The sequence below is a fragment of the Artibeus jamaicensis genome, unplaced genomic scaffold (assembly GCF_021234435.1).
Source record: "Artibeus jamaicensis isolate MK-2021 breed Jamaican fruit bat unplaced genomic scaffold, CSHL_Jam_final contig_233, whole genome shotgun sequence".
In the NCBI taxonomy this organism is placed as follows: Eukaryota; Metazoa; Chordata; class Mammalia; order Chiroptera; family Phyllostomidae; genus Artibeus; species Artibeus jamaicensis.
In genome coordinates, this window is record NW_026521486.1 from 55,309,504 (window position 1) to 55,333,159 (window position 23,656).

The 23,656-nt window shown below is 50.4% G+C and overlaps 2 protein-coding genes across 11 annotated transcripts; one reads left to right on the forward strand and one right to left on the reverse strand.

Moving 5' to 3' along the window:
- Nucleotides 1–172: 172 nt before the first annotated feature.
- MBD6 (methyl-CpG binding domain protein 6) lies at nt 173–9,210 on the forward strand. 10 transcript variants are annotated; one of them, XR_005079850.2, is made up of 15 exons: nt 1,825–2,173; nt 3,187–3,250; nt 3,423–3,559; nt 3,862–3,964; nt 4,098–4,260; nt 4,472–5,524; nt 5,705–6,366; nt 6,635–6,788; nt 6,971–7,140; nt 7,259–7,669; nt 7,757–7,824; nt 8,037–8,100; nt 8,237–8,406; nt 8,672–8,735; nt 8,996–9,210. XR_005079850.2 is itself a non-coding variant. In XM_037127068.2 (13 exons), the coding sequence occupies exons 3-13, from the start codon at nt 3,447–3,449 to the stop codon at nt 8,309–8,311; spliced, it is 3,036 nt and encodes a 1,011-aa protein (XP_036982963.2). In that variant the 5' UTR covers nt 173–194; nt 3,187–3,250; nt 3,423–3,446; the 3' UTR covers nt 8,312–9,210. The 10 variants fall into 10 exon arrangements, 6 of the variants coding, with proteins under 6 accessions (XP_036982963.2, XP_053518084.1, XP_036982965.2 ...); XR_005079849.2 differs by having other exon boundaries at nt 8,237–8,735; XR_005079848.2 differs by having other exon boundaries at nt 8,672–9,210.
- A 153-nt stretch (nt 9,211–9,363) lies between these two features.
- DCTN2 (dynactin subunit 2) lies at nt 9,364–23,622 on the reverse strand. The gene is made up of 14 exons (XM_053662112.1): nt 23,388–23,622; nt 22,431–22,499; nt 13,862–13,958; nt 13,627–13,688; nt 13,241–13,339; nt 12,848–13,008; nt 12,499–12,649; nt 12,079–12,144; nt 11,849–11,887; nt 11,592–11,669; nt 11,429–11,500; nt 10,876–10,978; nt 10,670–10,765; nt 9,364–9,810 (listed from the first exon to the last, which is right to left on the reverse strand). The coding sequence occupies exons 1-14, from the start codon at nt 23,421–23,423 to the stop codon at nt 9,728–9,730; spliced, it is 1,212 nt and encodes a 403-aa protein (XP_053518087.1). The 5' UTR covers nt 23,424–23,622; the 3' UTR covers nt 9,364–9,727.
- Between the last annotated feature and the right edge of the window lie 34 nt (nt 23,623–23,656).

The following is a 23,656-nucleotide window of genomic DNA, read 5'->3' on the forward strand; positions in this document are numbered from 1 at the left end:
GGCCTTGCCCTCCTCTCAGGGGCGGACCCAGAAGCTAGCTAATTAGAAAGCGGCACGCTGGCGTTGGCCCCGCCTCTCCCTTACAACCGCCACTCAGGAGCCTCGCGGTACGGCCCCGTCGCTCCCTCCTCCTTGCGGGTCGACGTCTCGCTGGACCCGGAAGTGGCTTTGGGTCACGAGGATCCGCAGAGGAGGTGAGTGAGTCATGCGCGCGCGCGGACGGGGAGAGCTCTGGAAGGGGGAGGGGAGGACGGGGGGCGGGGATGATGCAATGTTTGGCAACCAGTGTCTGCGCGCGCAAGCGCAGGGGACTAGGAGAGTGGTGGGAGGTGCGGGGGGTGGGAGGTAGAGGAGAGAAGGCGGGGCACTAGCTCCCGGCACCCAACGTCCCCAACGGTTATCAACCTTGGCTGCTCCAGAGGCTGACGGAAGAAACCTTACTGTACCTTGCCTACCTCAGGAGCTATTGGTCCGCCCCCTGGCATTAGCCCCCGTTTTACCTCCTCCTTAAAGCTGCCGTTTTTTTCTTGGCCTCTTCCCGGCTAATAATGGGCACGAAGTCTTTTAAAAACCTCTGCTTTCAAAGTTTGCATTCATCCGCCAAGATTTTCTACACCTCGAGTCTTTTTAAAGGGGTCTCATCTTTTAGTCTCCTAACTACCTAAAATGGGACTGAGGTACTTGAATCCCTTTGGTAGTCATTTTCAGCTCCTTTCAGAAGATCAGCCTTAACTTTAATGAGCCCTTAAAATTAGAACTCAGTTTCTTTTCCTGAGTAGGCCTGATTCTGTTTCCCCACTCATCTCCCCTCATATTGTTCTAGTGCCCTTCACCAAAGACCAAAACCCAGCCTTTTCACTGAACCAGGCAGTAAGTCCTGTGACTACCTGATCTGAGGAGATGGGCATAGGTCTCCTGCCTCCTAGGTGTTTGGGCTACAGTAGAGCCTCGTTGCGTGCACATTAGCACACGGCCTTGAGATTGTCAGGAGAGGTCAGATTCTAGCTTCAGCTGCCCCTCACTTGCCCAGGAATCCCAGTTCAGCCACTAATCTCTCTGTGCCTCACCGTTCTTGTTTGTAAATAAAAAATGAGTTGTGAAGGTAAAAAGAGGGGACTGTGAACTTTGAGGCAGCTTGAACAAAAGTGAACAGCACCATGCAAAACCCAAAGTATTTTTCTTTTTAGGTAGAAAACAGGCTATGGGGTGGCCTGTTACAGATCCTGTCGTACTTTCATGGGACAGCCAGAGTTCGTCTAAGTAAAAACTGTCAGAAGGATGGTGTAGCTGAAAGGCTGGTATAGATTGTGATCTGACAGTGACAGGTCCTTGGGCAGGCGTGCTCCATTGCTCCAGACCTCCATTTCCCCTCAGTAAATGGGGCTGGCAGCAGGCTGGGCCGAATGCACTCTCCGGGTTCAAAGACATGACCAGATTGTCAGTGACAGGCAGAGGTCATGTGACTTGACTGGCCGAGGTCGTGTTGTGACTTGTTGACCTGGGGAGGTGGGTCAAGTCCCACCCAGTACAGAACTCGGGAAGCCTTTGGGGCAGGGAAGGGCAAGCCGCGACTTTCATCTTTGGGGGCTGGCCCCTCCCGGACCGGGCATTCCTGGCTTCTTCGACAGATTGCGGCTTTGGAAAGGTTCCTCCCTGGGGAAAGCTGGGATTGGCCACCAGTGGTCTGGGAAGAGAGTCAGATCCTTCCGCGGAGGGGAGGACAGGGCGGGGCGGGGGGGCCGCGTGGGGTGTTTGTTCTCTTGGGGATTAATGGGGAGTTGTGGGGGAGGGGTAGGCGCGCTCCCGCATGCGCACTGCGGCCCCTCCTGTTGGCTCGTCGTTGTCCGCTGGGCGGGGGCCCGACCCCGCCCCTCTCCCGTCCGGGCGGCGGCGGCGTCTGTGGCAGTGGCGGCGGCGGCAGCAGCGACGGCGGCGGCGGTAGCAGCCTGCGCGGTGCCTTCTGGGAACGGAATCCCCAGGGCTGCCCCTGGCCCCTATGGCGCATGCGCGGGAGGCCGCTCGGTGATCCGCGGCGGCGGCGGCGGCGCTTCCTGCTAGGACCGGCTGGGGCCGTACCGGAGGCTCGGGCTCCACCGACCCTCCTCCCACTCCCTCCCACTCACCCTCTGGGCCGTGACTGCGCAGGGCGGGGCCGGCCGAACCATGGGCCGCGGTGAGTGCAGGGCCCGGCCCCCCCACCCCGCCCCTCCCCCTCCCCCCTACCCTCTGCCCCCTTCGAGTCCTCTCGGCCCCCTTCTCTGGCCCCATTCGTACTCCCCCGCCCTCACCTGCCCCCACCGTTTCCCCCTCTTACTGCTTGACTTTTGCCTTCTTCACCTCCCTCCCCTCAGTGCCTTGCCCACCCTCCGCCCGCCTTCTCCCCAAGTTCCTTCCTACTTCGTGCGCCTTCCCCTCCTCCCCAAGCTAAGGGAAGCAGTCTCGGTGACAGGGCGCCTTGTTAAGAGAGGGAAAGTTTTGAAGCCGCCAGTGTGGGGGGGCAGCGATAGTGAGGTTGAGGAGGATACTTACAGGTTTGAGGGGCGGCCCCACATATTTGAGGAGAATCCTTGTTGGAGTTAATTTGAAGTCTGTGGGATAGGAGGTGCTGAAACCCCTTGCCTTAGGCTTGGGGGGAAATCAGGAGCTTCTAAGGATCCTGGGACAAGAGCTGTGATTCCAATCTTTCTTAAGAACGCCCAAATGAACCAGATCAGCATGGGGGGGCAGATCTGTTGGTCCCACCCAAGCTGGCAGTTAGGCAATGGCCCGGTGACATGTGGGACAATCTGTACGTTTTATATGACCTGCCTGTATGTGTGTGTGGGGGGGGGCGGGTACTGGAACAGCAGGGGTCAGGCTCTCTGAGAAACTTCCTAGTGGTCTGGCATTATGGGAATTTGCCCACACTCCTGGGTGAAGTCTTCTGTCCCTGATGGGGCAAAAGGACCCTGCTCTTTATACATGTAGAGATTGGGCCATGATTCCTTGGTCCTTGGAGGTGGAGGCTTTGACTCTCTGGTCCCTAAGGACTGCACATGTAAAGGTTGGTTGTGGATTCAGCTAGCATATCCCAGAGATTTTTATGGGAACTTCATTCAGGATCTTTCCTTTGAGAGTATCTTGAACTGTTGTGCTCTCCTGAGTTGGATAGATTCCTGACAGTCCCTTCTCTCTCCTGTCTTGCAGGTGTGGGCTAAGCCGGCGGCCCCGGCTTTAGACTGGACCCCACAATGTTTGCAGAGATGTTCAGGTAACCATGGTGGGATGGCAGAGGGCTTCCCCCTTTCTGTCTCCCAGCTCTCTGAGGGTTTCCCCTTACCTCTGGGTTCTCTTGGGTCTCCCCACAACCTTTGCCTTCCTGGAGTACTCCCTCAGGTACCCAGCCCAATTGAATCTTAATGCCCACATGGATGCTTTATCAGGCACGTGGGAGCTGATTACACACAATGAATGGGGGCAATGAGAGCAGTGGAGCAGACAGAGCTGGGGGCCCTGTGGCTACATCTGTCCCGATCGGCTGGCAGCGCTGTGTTCGAGAGGGTGCTGTGCTCTATATCAGGTAGAGATCCTCCAAGTTCCCTGAATTCTACCCCTACGCCCTTCAGTTGCCTGAGTTTTCTCTCTCACACTCCATCTCTCAAAGCTCGGGTTTCTGGTACCCTGTTGCTCTTCTGTTCGTCCTTCCTTCCTCAACCTTTTTGGTTTTTGTCTCTGAATCTGTTCTCCTCCTTTCTGTCTCTTTCTACATACCTTATGCTTAATCCTTCCTAGGAGGGTCTTTGATTAAGGAAGTATCATTTAGGAATGTCTCCTGATTCAGTGTCAACTAACCCCATACTCTCTGACCCTGTCCTCTTCCAGCCCAAGTGGCACAGAGCTGTCTTCCTTGGAGCAAACCCGGAGCTACCTCCTCAGCGATGGGACCTGCAAATGCGGTCTGGAGTGTCCACTCAATGTCCCCAAGGTCAGACTGATGAGGGGTGCCAAAGGGTACAGGGATAAGCTTAGAGACTTAATGCAAATCACTGCCCATGGTAGGTAGTCTTTGTCGAAGCTCCACCTCCTCAGGGTCCCTGTCCATGCCTTCTACCTTTCAGGTTTTCAACTTTGACCCTTTGGCCCCGGTGACCCCAGGTGGGGCTGGGGTGGGGCCAGCATCAGAGGAGGACATGACCAAGCTGTGCAACCACCGCCGGAAAGCTGTTGCTATGGCAACCTTGTACCGCAGCATGGAGACCACCTGCTCACACTCTTCTCCTGGTGAGTCTTCTCCACTTTACAGAAGACTGAGTACAACTTAAGTGCCTGGAAGAGGAATGGTGGGAGGAGCTTTATGAGAAAGAGAAAGAAGAAGGGTGGATTGAGGAGCTGCTTGGTGAGAGGGTACAGGCAGGTTGGGAATTTATGAAGATAAAAAAAAGTTCTTGGAAGGGGAGCTACAGGCTAACCCATCATTTCTTATTTATTGCAGGAGAGGGAGCGAGCCCCCAAATGTTCCACACTGTGTCCCCAGGGCCTCCGACTGCCCGCCCTCCTTGTCTTGTCCCTCCTACAACTCCACTTAATGGGGGTCCCGGCTCCCTTCCCCCAGAACCACCCTCAATTCCACAGGCCTTCCCCCCTCTAGCAGGCCCTGGGGGGCTCTTCCCACCGCCAAGACTTCCTGACCCAATCCCCTCTGGAGGCAGCAGCAGCCCCTGTTTCCTCCCAAGAGGCAATGCTCCCTCTCCAGCTCCACCTCCTCCACCTGCCATTAGCCTCAATGCCCCTTCATACAACTGGGGAGCTGCCCTCCGATCCAGTCTGGTACCCCCTGACCTGGGCTCTCTTCCAGCCCCCCATGCCTCCTCCTCACCACCTTCAGACCCTCCTCTCTTCCACTGTAGTGATGCCTTAACACCCCCTCCTTTGCCCCCAAGCAATAATCTTCCTGTCCTCCCTGGCCCCGCTGGTCCTACCACTCAGCCGCCAGTGTCTTCAGCCACTATGCACCTGCCCCTGGTCCTGGGACCCCTGGGAGGGCCCCCCACAGTAGAAGGGCCTGGGGCACCCCCTTTCCTTGCTAGCAGCCTACTCTCTGCAGCGGCCAAGGCACAGCGTCCCCCGCTGCCCCCTGCCAGCACTTTACAGGGCCGAAGGCCCTGTGCCCAGGCGCCCTCAGCTTCCCACTCATCATCACCCCGTCCCACTCAGCGCCGTACCCGCAGACCCCCAACTGTATTGCGTTTGCTAGAAGGGGGAGGTCCTCAAGCCCCTAGACGGAGCCGTCCTCGGGCCCCTGCTCCTGCCCCCCAACCCTTTTCTCTCCCTGAGCCATCCCAACCAATTCTCCCTTCTGTGCTGTCCCTTCTGGGACTCCCCACCCCTGGCCCTTCCCACTCTGATGGAAGCTTTAACCTTTTGGGGTCAGACGCACACCTTCCTCCTCCCCCAACCCTCTCCTCAGGGAGCCCTCCCCAGCCCAGGCACCCCATCCTGCCCTCCCTGCCTGGGACCACCAGTGGCAGCCTCAGCAGTGTGCCAGGTATGTGAGTGTGAATGAGTATGCTAGAGCTCCTCCCCTGGGGTGAAAAGACACAGCCAAGGCATTTAGGGGAGAGTCTAAAGTTCTCTGGTGGTTTTCTGGGTTAGGGGCAGGGAGGTTGGGTTCTTTGGACACGGAGAAAGAGCCTCCCTTGAGCTGAATCTCTCTTTTCCTTTGCAGGTGCCCCTGCCCCACCAGCTGCCTCCAAAGCCCCTCTAGTCCCCAGCCCTGTACTTCAAAGCCCATCTGAAGGGCTCGGGATGGGGGTGGGCCCTGCCTGCCCTCTGCCTCCGCTGGCTGGTGGGGAGGCTTTCCCTTTCCCCAGCCCTGAGCAGGGCCTGGCACTGAGTGGAGCCGGCTTCCCTGGGATGCTAGGGGCCTTGCCTCTCCCTCTGAGTCTGGGGCAGCCTCCACCTTCTCCACTGCTCAGCCACAGTTTATTTGGCATGCTGGCTGGGGGAGGGGGACAACCTCCCCCTGAGCCTCTGCTACCGCCTCCAGGGGGACCTGGCCCTCCCCTAGCCCCAGGCGAGCCTGAAGGGCCTTCGCTTTTGGTGGCTTCCCTGCTTCCACCACCCCCTTCAGACCTCCTTCCGCCCCCTTCTGCACCTCCTAGCAACCTCCTTGCCTCTTTCCTGCCTCTGTTGGCCCTGGGCCCCACAGCTGGGGATGGGGAGGGATCTGCAGAGGGAGCTGGAGGTCCAAGTGGGGAGACGTTTTCAGGTTTGGGAGACCTGTCCCCGCTACTGTTTCCCCCACTTTCAGCCCCCCCTACCCTGATAGCTTTAAATTCTGCGCTGCTGGCTGCCAGCCTGGACCCTCCCTCGGGGACACCCCCCCAGGTGAGGATAGGGAGTGATTGGGTGGGACGGAACAAGAGGTGGAATCAGAGATGGGAATTGGGAATCAAAGGTGTTTGGTTTTATGGTGAGCTCTTCCTCAGAGCCTTTGGGAAGGGCTTTGTGCTTGGCTGGGGTAGGGCAGCTGCAAGAACTGGGTCTGTAATAAGTGTGGCCTACTTCATTCACATGAGGCTTCAGTGAGATTGTACAAGTATTATAAATGTATGGGATACTTTACACATGTGTTATAACCATTCTTTATCCTTAGCCCTGTGTCCTGAGTGCCCCCCAACCTGGACCACCTACCTCCAGTGTCACCACGGCAACTACTGACCTGGGAGCCTCCTCTCTGGGCAAGGCCCCCTCCAACTCAGGGAGACCCCCCCAACTCCTTAGCCCTCTGCTGAGTGCCAGCCTGCTGGGTAAGTCTGAGGGGAGACACTGGTATGAAAGAGGAGAAAGGAAGCAGTAAAACTTGAAAGTAGCAGCTGGATAAACTGGGGAAGAAAGTCTTTGACCTCTGGGTAAAAGCCTAAGAGAATAATAGAGTTTATTCCACTTAATTGATTTGCCTAAGCAGATCCCTGATTTTGTACTTCAACAGGTGACCTGTCTTCGCTGACCAGCAGCCCTGGAACCCTCCCCAGCCTGTTGCAGCCTCCTGGCTCTCTTCTCTCTGGCCAGCTGGGGTTGCAGCTCCTCCCTGGGGGGGGAGCTCCTCCGCCCCTCTCAGAGGCTTCTAGTCCCCTTGCCTGCCTGCTACAGAGTCTCCAGGTGAGGGTTTGGGTGTATGTTTTGTCATGAATTCTTCCTGAATTTGAAAGCTGGGCATTCTGAGTTACGAAACAGAGGGACTATATTCGAAACTGAGATTTTATTTTTTTGCCCGCAGATCCCTCCAGAGCAGCCAGAAGCCCCCTGTCTGCCCCCTGAGAGCCCCACCTCAGCCCTGGAACCAGAGTCTGCCCGGCCTCCCCTCAGTGCCTTAGCCCCACCCCATAGTTCTCCCGACCCCCCAGTCTCTGAGCTGCTCACTGGGAGAGGGTCGGGGAAAAGGGGCCGGAGGGGAGGAGGGGGACTTAGGGGCATTAATGGTGAGGCCAGGCCAAGCCGGGGTCGAAAGCCTGGCAGCCGGCGGGAGCCTGGCCGACTTGCCCTCAAGTGGGCACGTGGTGGCTTCAATGGACAAATGGAACGGTCTCCAAAAAGGACCCACCACTGGCAGCATAATGGGGAGCTGGCTGAAGGGGGTGCTGAGCCTAAGGATCCATCCCCTCCTGGGCCCCATTCTGAGGACCTTAAGGTGAGTGCAGAGTGATGGGAGGTCTGGTTGAAGGGCTGCAAGGATTGGTGCAGCCATCGTCATTTTCCTAACTTCCCCTACACACAGTCCATCTTTTATCAGGTTCCCCCAGGGGTAGTCAGAAAGTCTCGTCGTGGCCGGAGGAGAAAATACAAGTGAGTGCTGGGCCCACCACAACCCTGGCCTTTCCCCACTTCCTACTGGGTTTATAGAAATGGCTAAAGAGTGGCTTGGCTTTCAAAAGGACAAATACTTTTTTGAATATGAATATTATGCCTTTACTGTCCAAATGTAGAAAGTTTCCCAAACTCTGAAATTCACCTGGTGCTTGGGAGGTGTTCCTGATCATCTGTGCCCCTTATTGCAGCCCTACACAGAACAGCAACAGCTCCCGCCAGGATGTTACCTTGGACCCCAGCCCCACAACCCGAGTAAGTGCATGTCAGTGGGTGGGAGAGAGGGGATGTATAAGGGATAAGGCAAGAGGAAAAGAGGGTTGGAGAGGGAGGAAGATATAAAGACTTCTTGATACCTAACTGATCACTTTCAATTTCCCCCCTTGTATAGGTGGCTGTCCCTCTGACTCCCCGGGCCCGCCCTGGCCGTCCTGCCAAAAACAAGAGGAGGAAACTGGCCCCATAGCAGCCATACCTGGAGCTGGATCTGACCCTGATTGGGGAAAGCTGAGTGCTGAGCCTTGGGAGCCCCTGCCAGCCACCTGCACCTGTGGACAGTGGGTGGGGGCACTACTCCCCACTCAGAGCACAAATGCAAGCCCTTCCCCTACAATCCCATCCTGAGCCATTGCAGGGGGTAGGGAAGCTCAACCCGTCCCCCCCAAAGCCATGTCACTGAAAAGGCCTTGGGGGGGAATTGGTATATGGCCTGCTCCCCACTAGGCTAAGGGGAACATCCCCTTCCCCAGGTCTTTTATTTGTTTAAGTTATTTTTGCACAAATGACTTTTATATTTAATTCGACTTCATTGCCTCCCTTCTTAAAGCCAGCAGGCTCAGTTTACAAACCTGTGAGCTACTGTTGGCTGCTGCCCTCCTTCCCAGTGAAAGGTACAAAGCAATAAGCATCATGCATCCTCCCCTCACCCCTCCAACACCCCTCTGTCTCTGGCTCAGGTTGCTCAAAGCACAGATCCCCTCTTACCCCTGTCCCCAGGTTTGAAACACATAGCCTCATTTTAAGGTGTACCCAGCTTCCATCTGCTTTCCTCTGGGATAGAAAAAGGGGGTAAGGGGGCAAAGAGGGCCCTCTGGGACTCTCCTCCCATACACACTACACTGCCCCTTCTCCTTCCCATCAAAATGCTCAGAGACGTTGTGATGATGCGACTGAGGATTATGCAACATGGTCCAACCGGAGCGGCCAGCATGACCAGCTGTCCAGGGGCTGCCTCCTGCCTTTTCTTTTGTAAAGACAAGACCCTTGGGAGTTTTAATTCTGTTTTGTACTTGCCCTGTGGGGCCTCCACTGCTTTTCTATGGGAGACACTCTTAATTTAACAGATGAGAATATTTTGAAACTCTGGCTCTGACTCTGTACTCATTTTTTCCTTAGTTCTTTGGTATGAACAAGTTATTTAAATCCTCCTCTTCTAGCAGAGAGTAGCTTAGACTGCCTGTTATACTATGAATGTCTCTCAGTGCTGCCTCTTCCCCAGGAAATACAGCAGAGGCCACACAGAGCACAACAGTATTTAATGGTCAGAAACAGTTGTACAGTGTTATTCCCAGCCACAGAAGCTGTGCTGGAGAATAGGACCCAGTCCTTCCCACATCAGACAAAGCAGTACTGGACATAAGCTGGCATGTGGGCCCACGTCCTTATCCCCAGAGCCTGAGGGGAGACCACCATCTATTGTAATACCCCCCAGCTACCACTCTAGTCATCAGAGGGGTTTAAACCTCACATGCAAGAAGAACCCCTTGTCCCCAATGTCAAATGAGATGGGGATGCAAGAGTTATAATAAGGGGAAGCACTACGTAAGATGTTAGCAGTTCAAAGGGGTAGGTATTACCCCTGTTCTCCATCTCCCAAAGGGGCTCACTTTCCCAGTTTCTTCATCCGTTCATCAATGTTGGCAAAATTCCCCTCAATTGTGGACAGGTTTTCACGCATCGTTACCTGTACCTAGAAAGTGATAGAGATGTTTTATTCTGTCAGGTCCAGGTGCTTGCTTGGATGAGAGAGCCTAAAGAAATTCTCTTAGGACGAAATGAAATGGAAACACAATTTACGGGCCCCAGTTCAGGGAGGCTATACGAGCAGTTTTCAAACTACCCTGGGAGTCCCATGGACCTAGCTCAGGGTCTGCCAAACAGTCAGGACTCTTGAAAGGGCCAAGAAAGACTTGAAATCGGGGTTCGTTGGGTCAAAATTAGAGAACTTCTAGAGGAAGAATGTTATACCAAGTATACTTTTTCATTTATTTTTATGGTTCTGTAAAGTCTCTCAACTTTAATGCTCCCCCCAGCACTGCAAACTGTCTCAACAGAAACCAAGGACTCACTACGTGTTGGACACTGCTAAAAGGATGAAGGAAGAAGGTGAGGCTCACTGCTCAGAGTCAAATACGAAGTGGCACAAGCAGCTTGGAGCCTCGTTTCTGACTTGAAAGCCCATATTCTTTCCAATGTACTATGCTCAGGAGTACCTGGGGAGGGTAAAGCTAAGCTGAGATTACAGAGGGAAAGGGTAGATGTGAGAAGAAAAACTGATGTTTATTAAACTAACAATTGACCCATGTTATTTAACCTAAGTCCATGTAACTCTGAGGTAGGTTTAATTCCCAGAGAGCAAGACACAAGTTCATAGGTGAAGTTATCCAAGCTTCTACAACTACTGAAAAACAATATGAAGACTCACACTAAGCCCCTGCCACAAACTATACTACCAAAGGGGCTAAGGCAGAACCCTCTGAGATAAAGCAGGAAAGCCTGGTCTGTGTGCGTGCTGAAGGGAGACAGCAAACCAATACAGGGGCAGGTACCTGAGTCAAGAGGGTGGTGTTGTCCTTGAGAGAATTAGCAATCATCTGCTGTGTGGTGTCCAAGTGTGTCAGGAGCTGACCGAAATGCATGGCTATAAAGGAAGAGAGGTACAAGGGAAGTTAGAATGCAAGATGAGGAAAGAAAATAGAAGTTGCCCCCTTTCCATTTACTCTTAAGGACACCTGGCAGCTGGCCTCTCACCTTGCTCATGCAGCTGCTTGATGGTGACAAGTCTCTGCACCAGCTCAGGAAGGGTGGAAGCGATGGGGCTCCAGCGCTGTATGGTTTCATATAACTGGTGCACCTGAAGGGATATGACAAGGCCCAGAGGGAATGGCCCAGCTGTCAGTGAAGTACACGACTGACTACCTCACTAGGGTTGGATTAACTAGACAGGGACAGAGCAAAGCACTGCCCTTTCTCAGCTGGTACGGGTGTATGAAGACAGGGACCTGACTGCCCTGACTGGTGGGCTCAGTTGGTCAGGTGGTGGTGTGAAAGATTGCCAGTTCAATTCCTGGTCAGGGCAGGTGTCTTGGTTGCAGGTTCAGTCCCCAGTCGGAGGCATACAAGAAGCAACCTATCAATGCCTCTTATATCAATATTTCTCTCCCCCTCTCTCTAAAAAATAAAAAATGAAAAAAATAGACAGGGACCTGAGGATTCAGTGCTCTCATCCAATACTACCCAGATGACTTGGAGAACATAAAGGAGCAGGAAAGGGTATGAAGATGGGGAAAGGAGTCTTGCTGACCTTGCTTTGTGTATCTGCATCCTCTACAGAGGCTTTATGTTTGGCGATCTCATTCACCTTTCCTAGGACACTCTGCAAACAGATTTTAAGGTTGATAGTAAGTGCATCGAGGGCTTCCAAAGCCCCAAGCTACCTTTAATCCACTTTGTCTTCCACTTAATACCTGTAGCCGAGCCTCCACTTGGTCCAAAACTGCAGGCTCCAGGGTGCTCACCTTTGCCTGCAACAGCTCTACAGTTTCCTGGAGGAGGGGGTTGGGACAAGCTTCATGAAGGGGAAAGAATAAGACTAGGAAGAGGCCACCCCCTATTCCACTGGAGGTAATTAAATATACAGCTACAGACCTCAAAGTAATTCTCCAAGCAACCCAACCCTAATATCCCCTTGTAACCCCAACACTCCAGTTCTTTTCGTACTCACTGTAAGGCAGGCTCCTTGTAGACCTGCAGAAAGGGGATTCTGGTGGGGGAAAAGGAGGGAAAAAAAAATATCAGTGGTTCTACTACCGCCATATGATTACCACCTTTTCCCATCATTTCCGTTCTAGCTGAAAGCCCGCTGACTCTTCCCAGGGTTTCGTGGAATGCTGTGGACCTCAGGCTGAGGGTGCAGGATGTGAGGGTCAGACTATGTATAGGAGTGCACCTGACCTGAGCATCCTGATCACAGCGTACAGCTGCTTCCAGCTCGGTCAGGCGCTTCTCCAGTTCTGCAATCTAGGGGGAGAAAGAGGTGAGATTTGGGTGAGATTTGCCATCACGCTCCCTGCTGCTGCAGTGGGAGGTAAGATCCTGCTATTCTCTATTCTCTGCTTGTCTGATTGCAACTCCCCTCCCCTCTCCCTTCTACCAAGGGACGCCTTTCCAAGGAACATATCCCTAGTCACAATCGTAAAATCTTAACTGAAAGTAGACTGGTGAGGGAAACATGAAGAATGAGACATCAAGAGGAATCAGAAGCACCCCCTCCCCAGGACTGATCCCTTGGAGGAAGGCAGGAAGGTCTCCGGAGCCACATCTCCCCAACTGCCCTGGCCCCTCCCCCTTCCCCCAATACTACATACACTTTACCTTGGCAGCTTGAGAGAACTTGTCCTGCTCAGGCCGAGAATGTAGTTCGTAAGTGACAAGGCTGCTCTCTGTGGGGGTTCCACTTGTGGTCTTTCCCCCTGAGGCAGCCCCTTTGCTGTTCTTTGTTGCTTCCAGCTGCAGCAGTAGGCGCCTAGGTCAGGAGACCACGTAATAACATCATGACTTTCAGGATGCAGGCCAGCCCAGTCACTCTCATTTCTACCTCTTTGTAGTCAGCAGCATTAAGTAAGAGCTAGGCCACCTCTTCCTTTAATAGCCCATTCAATACTTGGCTGAGTCCCTCTATACCCCAGTTAATAATGATTTCCCAACCAAGTAGGGCACCCACTTAGCCAGAGCTCCATCGGGGTCAGTAAGGTTGATCGCTGCATCTGGTCCCAGCAGCTTCTCCAGGTGGGAAGCAACCAGCTGCTGCTTCAGGGCTGCCAGCTGTTTAGCCAGCACCACGGGGGTCAGCTTCTCCTCAGTGGCTGACTCCTTCACTGTTGTCTGGTATGAAAAGTAGACAGTGAAGGGTGGCAATGGTGAACTAAGAAAAAAAAAATGGATCAAGATCCAGCTGTGGCTGGAAGTACCTATAGCACTGAATATAGATTTGTGTATTTTCATACACTGGAAATGTCAGCCCCCAGCTTAGGGGGGAATCTTTCTCCTCCTGCTAGGAGGTCCTCTTCTGCTATACAAGTTACAGCAGAGATGGGAGAAGAGAGTTTATAGTTACCTTGATTTTTTCAACTTCAGTTGTCAGTTCTTGGACCTCATACAGTAGTCGCTGGTACTTTTGCTGGGGTGTCTCCTTCACCCCCAGACCCTCTCCAAGCTAGAGAGCAAGTACAGAAGCTGATGTTATACTTCCCAGTACCTCAAGAATTTACTCAAACCCTGGGCTTGAATTGTAAAGGTATTATATCCAACTCAAAATCTACAACGCCCTAATGAATTGAGATAGCTAGAGGCTTAGAGACTCTCTAGAGCAAACAGGAAGGATAAAACATCCTCAACAGCATCCTGCTGGGCTCCTCAGGACCCCCAACCAGAGAGACTATATCCCTTGATCTGCAGTTAAAGAGGATCACTGCACCATTCTCATCAACACACACAACAAACCATCTCATATTCTCCGGATTCATATCCTGTCCTCTTGGTTTTTCCAATACGATCAGAGAAATCTGTCAACAAAAGAGGATGAAATTGAGGGACTAATCTAGGCCCAAGGTAGTCATGGGCTTAGGTGACAATGAGGGCTCCCAGAAGAGATCTCTATGAGGGACCCTTCCCAAAGAAAAAGTCACTAAGGCCTAAGGACAGGCCTCCCCCCACCCAATTCACAGCCCAGTCTCACCAAGTCCCTTTGTCCCCACTCTCTTGTCTTTGAACTTGTCATAGGCAGCATTGGGGTTGACAATGATGTGCTCCACACTTGTGCTTGTGAGTTCCTCCTGCAGGAATAGGTAGTTCAGGCCTGGGGCAGACTCGGTCACACCCAAAGCTTCCCCACAAAATCCCCCAAATATTACAAGACTGGTTCCTACTTTCCAAGAGGAAAGAAGGGCAGCTCCATTCCAAGCTGCTGACCCAGGTTTGACCTAGGAAACGAGAGCTTCCTGATAAATTTGGAGTCTCAGTTGTATAAATATTAACGCCCTGATTCAACCAGGAACAGAAATTACACAGCCTCCCTGTTCCCCCACCCTACCCACCTGGGCCCTCCCGGTTATCTGGCACATGCCCTGCACTCAGGGCAAGAAATCAACCTGACCTCTTCTAACCTCCCCCTCCCAAAAGTCAATTTCCTTGCAGCTGAGGAAGTCCGTTTTTAAGCTAACCTCCATTCTTGCTTGAGGAAAAGAGGAATGGCAGGCTCAAGCTACTAACTCTAAGGATGAATATTAAGACTTTAATATGCTGAAGGGAAGACACCAGCACTTAGATACCAAAAAAAAAAAGTTGGATTGCAGAGGGCTTGACCAGAAGCTGTTTCCAGGCTGCCATGAAACCAGGGAATTCATGGGATAGAGAGAAGAGGAAAGGGATCACTGTATTATTTTTTAAAGGACATCTTAGAAGCAGTATCTGATGGCCAAGAATACCTGTAGGCAAGAGCTGTATATAAGTCCTGAAATGGAGCCCAACATCTTCTCAAAGAGAAGCTCCAACACCTGCCCCTTTTCCTTGAACTCTGCTGTCTCTTAAGACTGAAGCTATCCCATAAGCAGGGGTCATGGTAAAGGAAGTGAATGAGATTTTACTCTAGAAACTGAGGCAGAGAGGTACCACTGACTGTTCAGATTCCAGTAACTACACCAAGACTGGGCACTGCAGACCTCATGCCTGCCCTTCGGTTGTCAGCAGTCTGACAGCTCTCACTACATCACTGAAGCAGGAGGGTGGCAGGGGCAGGGAGAGAGGAGACCTAGGAGTCCTTTTCTTTCTTTGGAGGATGACATCTTTACTTTCTACAGAAGGAAGGCAAAATTTAGTCTTCTTTCCTTTAACTGGAATAATGGTTCTCAACCATGGCTGCACAATAGAATCACTTAGAAAATGTTAAAACAACAACAAAAAAGAGGCCTGGGCTTACCTCTGTAGATTCTGATTTATTGTTCTAGGATGGTAGGCTAGTTTAAAAGCTACTCGGGTGACTCTAATGTTTTTAACATGCAGCCAGGACTAAGATTCTCTGCCTGTGAGGGGCGACTGAGGGGGAATGATGATGACAGAGAGACACGATGGAGAAAGAGCAGCAGACAAAAGCTCCGTCCTTCATCTCTGGTCTGCTATTAAAGAAGGAATCCGTGAGTGGCAACTTTAAAAATAAGGGAGGAGACGGGGTAAAGAGATCTTTACCTCTTCCTGAAAGTACTGCGCAGAGGGACAAGAGCTAAAGATTAAGGGAAAACAAAAGGGTTCAATGTACCATATACAAGGGCCTAGGGGAAAAGACAACTGAGTCCCAAACAGTACCTCTTTAACCTTTTCTGAAGTGTTATTGCCCGTAAACCCACCAGTCAAGCAACTGTGTGGTCTCTAGCCTCTGTAAGTAAAGTGTCTGAGGACTCACACTCAGGAAAGACAGCCATCTTCTCTGAAGTTCACACTCAAGAATATGCCACTCTTCCTTGTAAGTGACCCAAAGCCAGTGAAGCAGAAATCCATTAAAACACACACACACACACACACACACACACACACAAACCCCTCAAGAAGAGGAATAGGAGACATAGTCTACAGACCAAGGAAAGAAATTAATTGTAACCACCATTTGTTAAGCCCTTATTATGGGGTAGGCACAGTGCAGGTAAGAACCTTCTTTCTTATTTACTTTCCTAAAAATGGGGATGGGGTAGACCAAAAAAGGTGATCACATAAAACATGACTTTCAGACGTTCTGGACAATGCTTTTATGTCCTGCATCAGGAGGGCTGCCTGACACTGGCATCCTCGAGGGGCCTCTCTGAGGGTACAGCCCGGGAGACGCAGCGAGGCAGCTCACTCCGGTGCTCCAGGGCACCTACTCCACTAGTCCACCAGTGTCTCAGAGATCTGGGGGCGTGGGCGGGGGGCAGTGTCATCACAGGGACTTGTGAGATGAAAAAACATCAGCTGAAGAGATTAAAGATTTAGTAGAGACAAAGTAACAGAAAAACAACTGTCCATCACAGCACACCCCATTAAAAAGCAGATGAAAGGTCAGGCTTCTTACCAGCTCCTTGTGGTTTCCCCAGAGGTGAGAAAATCAAAAGAGTTAAAAGGAAAGGGGGTGGGGAAATGGGGGTGAGGGAGGGAAAAAAAAAAGACAAAATTGTTATTAGCAAATTGTCACATGCACTACATGACAGTCTTCAAACACACTGCACCACAGGGCCCGGGGAGCCTAACAAAACTTAGGGGCCAAGAGATTTCAGTTGGGGTTGGCACACACCCCAAGAGAAAGAAGAGTTTGGGTCCTTTCCTTCTCTGGTGGTGAAGAAAGGTGGTTAATGAAGCTCTGCCATTATTGTTGCTTGAAGCTCAAGCAACAATTCAGGATCATTTGAGAAATAATAGTTGTATGTTGCAAACCAGAGGCACGGAATAGGAGAGTCGGGGCAGAGAAGGCTAGGGAGTGGGGGAGCTGCAGAAATGGCAAAACGTGAAGCAGAGGCTATGGAGATTCTGAGGACACAAAGCTCACTGAGGGTCCATAATTCTCAAGGGAGGAGTTCATGGCTTAGTTCTTCCTGTCTCTTGGCTTCTCTGGTTTTGCAGAATTAGACATTTGGGTGGCAGAATCAGTCACAATAAGGGTGCTCATGTGGGTGGTCTGGTACGATTTTACATTCAGTAGAAAAAAATGTCAGGTATAGATGGTGAGTTTAGAGAAAAATTGGGTTGGCCAAAAAGTCCATTTAGTTTTTTCCATAAAATAAAAGACATCTTTTTCATTTTCACCAGTAACTTTATTTATTTGGATATTTTGAATTAAGTCAGCTATCTCCCACTATTGGCTTCTAAGTGCATAGAGGCCAGGGGTACTGCTAAAACATCTTCCAAGGCATAAGGCAGCCCCACAGCAAATTACTTGGCCAAAATGCCAACAGTACCACAAAACTTTGCAAGCCACTTCTGACATGTTCAATCAGTCAAGGAACCTTCTCTACATACCACACAAATCTTTTTTTGTGTTTCAGTTGCATTTTTACCTTTCTTAAAAATAACTAAGCATAATACACCAAAAATGTTGCATATTTTCTTCCATTTTCAATATTAAAATGGCTATACAAAAATTCACCAATTTTTATTAGTTTTTAAAAAATGCATGCTGATATGACAGCTGTCACAATACAATCTAACAAAACTGTTTCGAGTGAAGTTAAAGGCAACAAAACACTACTAGAGCCATCTGATGAAAAAAACAAAATGAACTTTTTGGCCAACTCTATATGAAGCACCTAATGCAGCCCCATTCTCATTCTCTGATGTCAGAGGAGAGGCAGGGCAAATCCTGGTCCCTCCTGTGGTCTGTCTTTGAATCCATCTTGAGTGATGGGTAACTCACCCTGCAGCCCTGAGAGATCCAGAGCAATTCTGCCATGATGTGCTAGCACAGAGAGTGCAGAGGACACCAAGAGTCACAGCAACCAGCCCATGTGCAGAACATGTTTCTTCAACCCTCTATTTACAAGATTTAAGTGGAGGGTAGACGAGGGGAAAAGGTGGGAGTATTTCAAAGAGGCCTTCTTTTAGTCCAGGCCACACAGACAAAAATCCCATTCCCAGGCAAGACCAGTAAAGAACTGCCAGTTAGGGAACCCCAGCCTCTCCAGGAGCTCTACTTACAGACTGACAGAAGTGTGGAGGGTCAAATGCTCCCTGCTCCAGAGATTTCAGCTAACTATACCTGATCCTCAACATCCCCACTCCCTCTGTGGTGCCAGGGTCCACCTTAGCCAAGACTCCTCTCTGAGCTCAGGGTAGAGGTGGACCTGGGTCCTGTGGTCTAGGCTGGGATGTCTCTGCAGAGTGTGTGTAAGCACCCACAGGTGCACATGTGCAAACACACGAGGAGGCACACACACTACACATTTCTCTTACTTGCCCCAACAAGCTAAAACCAGCTTGAAAGAAACTCAAATAGAGAGGAAGGACAATGGGCCATAAGTTCAAGTTCAAATCATGAAGAACAATCAGAACGGGGGAGGACAGAAAATCAAAGAAAAGTGGCACATTAGTTTGTAAATAGTATGTACCACCTCCAGATCTATCCTATGGGTGGGTTGCAGGAATGATGAGTGATGAGATTTCAGGCATAATTCCTATAATCTGGAATAGTAACAGTTACCATGGAAACCTACTACACCCAGCCACCTTGAGTGGAAAATCCTAAATGCCCTGATCCCAGGTACTAGCTTATCTGGTACAGGATTCCCAGTCCCTCTCACTAATGGACTCTCTGCCTCCCCAGGCCTGTTTTGTTAAATGGCTGTGCCTCGGAGGCAAAACCTGAGGTTCTAGATCAGACAGAGGAAGAGGCCACTGCTGCTCTCTGAGCCTGTTCAAGCTCTATGCCAACACTGCAGCCAGAGGGACTTTGGGACCATGACAACAAGGAAGATAGACAGTACTGCAGAATAAAACTGTCCAGGATGGACCAACACAGTGCTGACCAACCATCCATTTCTAAAGGAGGGGTACAGAAACACAAAGACTCATGGAAGCACAAATAACCCAAGTTATTACCTTAAAATTAGCATTTAACACCCCTTGTCAATCCTATTTACTTTTCTCTAAAGGTTTATCATAGGAGAATATTAAAATGAGTTTTTTCCAGGCATAATCCACATACAGCTAAGAAGTAAGGACCGTGGCTATTCCCCTTGTTCTCCACCCCTGTCTGGAATTGCTAGTAGTCATTCCTTTTTTCTTAAGTCCATTTCAGTCTAAGAACGGCAACCCCCTTCTAACTCTAGCCCCTAAATGCCTTATTTCCCAAAGCATCCCTAGCCTCCATGTTTCTATCCCATCCTCCATTAGACAGTTTTATTCTACAGACCTCACAAGAGGAAGAGACAATGATTCGTGGATCATCACTGTGCTTCTAAACCTTGATTTTTGATCTTTAATCATAAGGCCAATAGGTCCCTTAGTGATCCAGCTAGGGACTCATTAGAATTTAAATTAGCTATAACAATAGCACAGTGACAGAGCATTGCATGCAAGATGGCAGATGAAAAAAACATGCAGAGAAGAAGCATTGAATGGTCTTACTTGTGCAAACTAGTGTCCAGGCAAGGTGGTGAGGAGGGAGGATGGGGGAAGCATCAGGAAAAACTCAGGTAAGTTCAAGTGCGCCAACAATCAATGAACACAATCAAGCATACTCTATCATATCCCAAACTGTAAGAAAGAGAACTTACTATCTGTCTGTCATTTCAAGTTGGTGGAGTGTCCAGCAATACCTACCCTTTGAAGAACTGAGGCCTCTGCCATGGCCCCACTGAACTATGGCAGATCATTTGTTTTTCCCCCTTTCACATCGTATTCAGAATAGTTAGGGCATAAAGGGAGACGCTAAGTCCTACTTCTATCGAGGTTTTCTAAATTTACTCCCCTTGCTCTAGCAGTTCAAAAACCATGAGCAGACTGCCTCACAGAGCCAAGGTAGACTGTGGGCCCAGGGGGATGAAATTCCAATTGGGAATTAGCTTTCTGGATAAGACATTTTAAGAAAAGTCTCCAAACAAGCCCATCACCCCCAAAAACTTAGGAGTGTCTGAAATGCAGAGAGGAGATCCTCCTACACTAAGAAAGGGCTAGTCTGTACAGTTTTCTGGCCCATTCATTTTAAAATATTTTGCTCCCTGCTAAAATCATTTTAAAGGGATAGTAGGAAACTCAGGATCACCTTTACCAAAATTAAAACCTTTTACTACTTTCCTCCCCCATCCTCCCCACTATGGGAATCACAAAACTTTTATGTTTAAGTTTAAACTAGCAGTTACGATCTTTAAGGGACATTAAAGGATATAATTTCCTCTGGCAACCCCCTTTCTTCTAGGTGGAGCAAAGAGAGGAGGGAGGTTAAAAGGGATGGTCAACACTTTCTGACTGTTCCTTAAAATAAAAATCTGGAGACGCCCCCACCCCCACATTCCTTAAGAAACTGGTCATACTGGTTGTCTCCAGGGAAGGGAGCTGACTGGTGGCCAATGGTGGAAGAGAAGCTTTTGTTCTATGTGCATATATTACTTATTTTAAAAACCAATAAAATTAAAGTTGCAAATAATCTGGAGACTAAGGCTGAGCATGCTCTTTGCCAGGGGTTAAGAAGATGACTGAAAACCTCATGGTTCAGTCACAATAGTGGTGATGAGAGCTGTCACCTGTGCTAGGTCTTAAGAGGGAAAGTGAGAAGGGGACAGGCTGCTGGTGAAAACCCAGAACTCATGGACATGAGGCTTCTGGATTGTCTAAGTACCACTCATTGCTGCTCAAGTTGCATATTTATGTCAATATTAAGAGCAGTGGCAGAACCATTACTCTGCTGACTTCCCGAAAGCTGCCCTCCTAAAGCCCACAGGGACATGCAGGGGGCAGACATTAGCTGAAATCAGGAAACATCTCAGTACCCACCCCCCACCAAGGCTCCTGTAGGAGCTGAAGGTCTCCCCACTCCACTCACTCCTCCCTAGTGAGAGTCATTTAGCTGAGTCTTAAGTGATGGATTATTCACCATGCAGATCCTATACACTTCTATACAGACATCTTAGGCAATAGGCCAGAGGAAAGGAACACATAGTACCCTCTCCCCACCAGATGCTACACTGCTCAGGCTCAGCAGGGAAAAACAGCCAGTCATTTGGGTTCTTCCAGCCCCCTGGGTGTGGTTGTCATCTTCTTTTTATTAAGAGATATCCCAATTCCTTCAAAAGGAAAATTACAATGTATTTTTTGGTTTGAAAAGGAGACTGCTATGGTACTACCTGTTTGTATCATAGTCAGTGACAAAGGGACAAAGTTCCATTCATTTTCTCACCATGAAGGCGGGATGTTTTACAGAAGAAGCCTAGGCCAGAGTTGAGCAGTCACTGAACTGTGGCCTTAGAGTGAAATCCTCAGCATATGCATTCCTGCCCTGGGAGGTCAGACACAGCTTCCTAATAGAACATGCCTTGGAGTGACAGGTGCACACCTAGCTGCTTGAACAATGACAATATCTGCATTACCTCCAGATACTCAGGCTTGGGGGACAGAATGACATGCCAGCAAGTACAAAAGCCACAAGGAACATACCACTGAGAGAGGGGACAGGGTGGGTGTCATGACAAAGTAGAAACCACTTCCACATGGGGGAAATCAAATAAGGAATAAGTGAGTACGCCAAGCCATACATTATAAGCCAGCAACCAGCATTCTCCAGAACCAACCAGCCCCACAGCCATAGCCACAGGACTTACAGACACACACACTGAGCCTGTTCCCACTGACTCTTGGTCACAAGTTTATTGAGCTCTCACACCATCCATGGGACCCTAGCCCAGCTCTAAAACACATCCTGTATGATGGGGTAGCAGATCTTTGACCCCCTTCTGCACTTACATACAGAACTTTTACTATGTTGACTTCCATTCACTCAATTTTGTTTTTTCTTCTGTGTTTCCTGTATGTATCGTAACTCCACCTAACCCTTGAGCAGGGACATTTCTTCCTATGCACTGCATACACACACACACACACACACACAAATTCAATACAATAAACACATTTGATAAACAATGCCAAGTGGTTCCACTCATTAAAATGTATCCAAAGTTAATGCCTTCCTCCTCAGAGTTCTCCCTGGATTTGAAAGTGATACCAGGGCCTCTTCTCTGCTGATATCTAAGATTTATGTTCGTCCTCAATTTATTTTGCTCTGACCAGGTCCCTTATCTTTCTAAACTCTCCAAATCATTCTCTTATTCTTTGCCCAACAGGTACTGGATCGTTATATAAGAGTATTTATCTATATTTCAAAGTCCAGCTCTTGGTAGGATACTAATGAACATGTGTTGAGTGAAATATTTTATCAAAATTAGAACACCTAGGCTTAACCTCAAGCAGTTCATAAAAGCTTAGAATTCATGATTCATTACCATGGAACAGCACCCAGGGTCCTGTCACTAGCCCCAAACCTAACTGTTTTGAGCTATTTCAATTTTATTTCAAAGGCCAAGGATCAGGTTTTGTTAGTTGGAATTCTTCTGACTGACTCTCTTTACTAGTATTGATTATTGGTAGCTGCAAGCCCACCAAGGCCTTGCAACCTACACACCACCCAGGCTGGGTTGGCATACCCGCTTATTGCTGTAGCTCCCCAGAAAAGAGAAAGGGCCTGCCTAGGGGAGAGAGGTCGGAGACCAGAGGAGTCCTGAGGCAGCACACAGTCTTACCGCATCGAACTCCGCTTGGTCATCCTCAGGTAGGTCGCTGGTTTCATAAACATCTGGCTCGTTTCTGGCCTGCAGGTAGAAGTAGTGACCACCCAACCTTATTACCCAGCTTCCACCAACATCCCTGACCCTATTCCCTTTGAATAGTTAACAAAGAAGGCAGGCTGTGATATCAGGGTCCTGTCCCTTCTCTTCCACCTGCCCAGTTAACTGTATGTCAGTTCCCACACCTTAGAGAGATAGGAATGACAATGGGGACAACTAGGACTTGATAGTAACTGATGAGTGTGAATGACGACAAGGATGCTGCTCTGAATATCAAGGGGGAAGGGTCCTTGGCAATCTTTATGTCAGAAGTAGGGAAAGGGCTATCCTCAGTTAGGTCCTGTACACCACTATCCTGGCACAGGGATAAGAGTGACTCAGGACCTCAGTGCCCAGAATGCAGGCAAGGCAGTACAAAAGGGTACCTGCCGGCCTGTGCAAGGTGATTTAAGTGGTTGGGGTAGGGCACTTCCCAGGAGAACAGAGTTCTCTATCCAGCACAAGGGTTCTGCCAAGGTAACCCTTCCTTCGCAGAATGAAGGCCATTATTAAGTGGCCTGGTATGTGTGTTGGGGTGGGGGTTGGGGCTTTTGGGAAGATTTGGGGAGACATGGGTAGTGTTGACATGGATGGCAGAAACACTCGGGCATAAGTGGTAAGAGCCCGGAGACGATTTCTGGGCCGAGAAACCGGCGACTACCGGAAGAGGGGCCTGGTAAGCCGTCCCACGGCCGGGCCCGGTTGGATCGGACGAGTCCAGAAGATGATGCGGCCCGCACGGGAGCCAGCGGTGGGAGCCCCGGGGGCGGAGGAGGGGCTGCAGGCGGGAGGGGTCACAGGTTGATGCCTGTTGGGGGTCCTCAGGAGGTGAGGGGCGCGGTCCTGGGGAGCCGAGGCCGGCCCTGTACTCACAATGCCGGGAAGGTCGGCGTATTTGGGGTCCGCCATGGCGGCGGCGAGACGGGGTTGGGGGACCGGTGCTCAGGTAGGGGAGAGGCTGGGTCCGGGTCCCGGGTTAAGGCGGCGGCCGGGGGAGCGGCGAAGGAGGCGGAGGAGCAGGAAGTCTCGCGACAGCAGTAGCACAGGAGCTGGATAAAGCAACAGTCGCGAGAATAGCGCCCCACCACACCCCTGTAGAGGCGCGGGTTGGCGAGAACTAGGCCAGGGAATTAGGTAATGGC

What these genes read in the sequence shown, in the direction of transcription:
- MBD6 (XM_037127068.2), top strand. Translation starts at nt 3,447, where the DNA reads ATGAATGGGGGCAATGAGAGCAGTGGAGCAGACAGAGCTGGGGGCCCT. An exon ending in CTGCTCACACTCTTCTCCTG is followed by an intron (nt 4,261 to 4,471) that starts GTGAGTCTTCTC and finishes TATTTATTGCAG; the next exon opens with GAGAGGGAGCGAGCCCCCAA. An exon ending in ACCCCAGCCCCACAACCCGA is followed by an intron (nt 8,101 to 8,236) that starts GTAAGTGCATGT and finishes CCCCTTGTATAG; the next exon opens with GTGGCTGTCCCTCTGACTCC.
- DCTN2 (XM_053662112.1), bottom strand. Translation starts at nt 23,423, where the DNA reads ATGGCGGACCCCAAATACGCCGACCTTCCCGGCATT. An exon ending in AGTGGGGACAAAGGGACTTG is followed by an intron (nt 13,689 to 13,861) that starts GTGAGACTGGGC and finishes TTTTGTTGACAG; the next exon opens with ATTTCTCTGATCGTATTGGA. An exon ending in AAGTGGAGGCTCGGCTACAG is followed by an intron (nt 11,501 to 11,591) that starts GTATTAAGTGGA and finishes ATCTGTTTGCAG; the next exon opens with AGTGTCCTAGGAAAGGTGAA.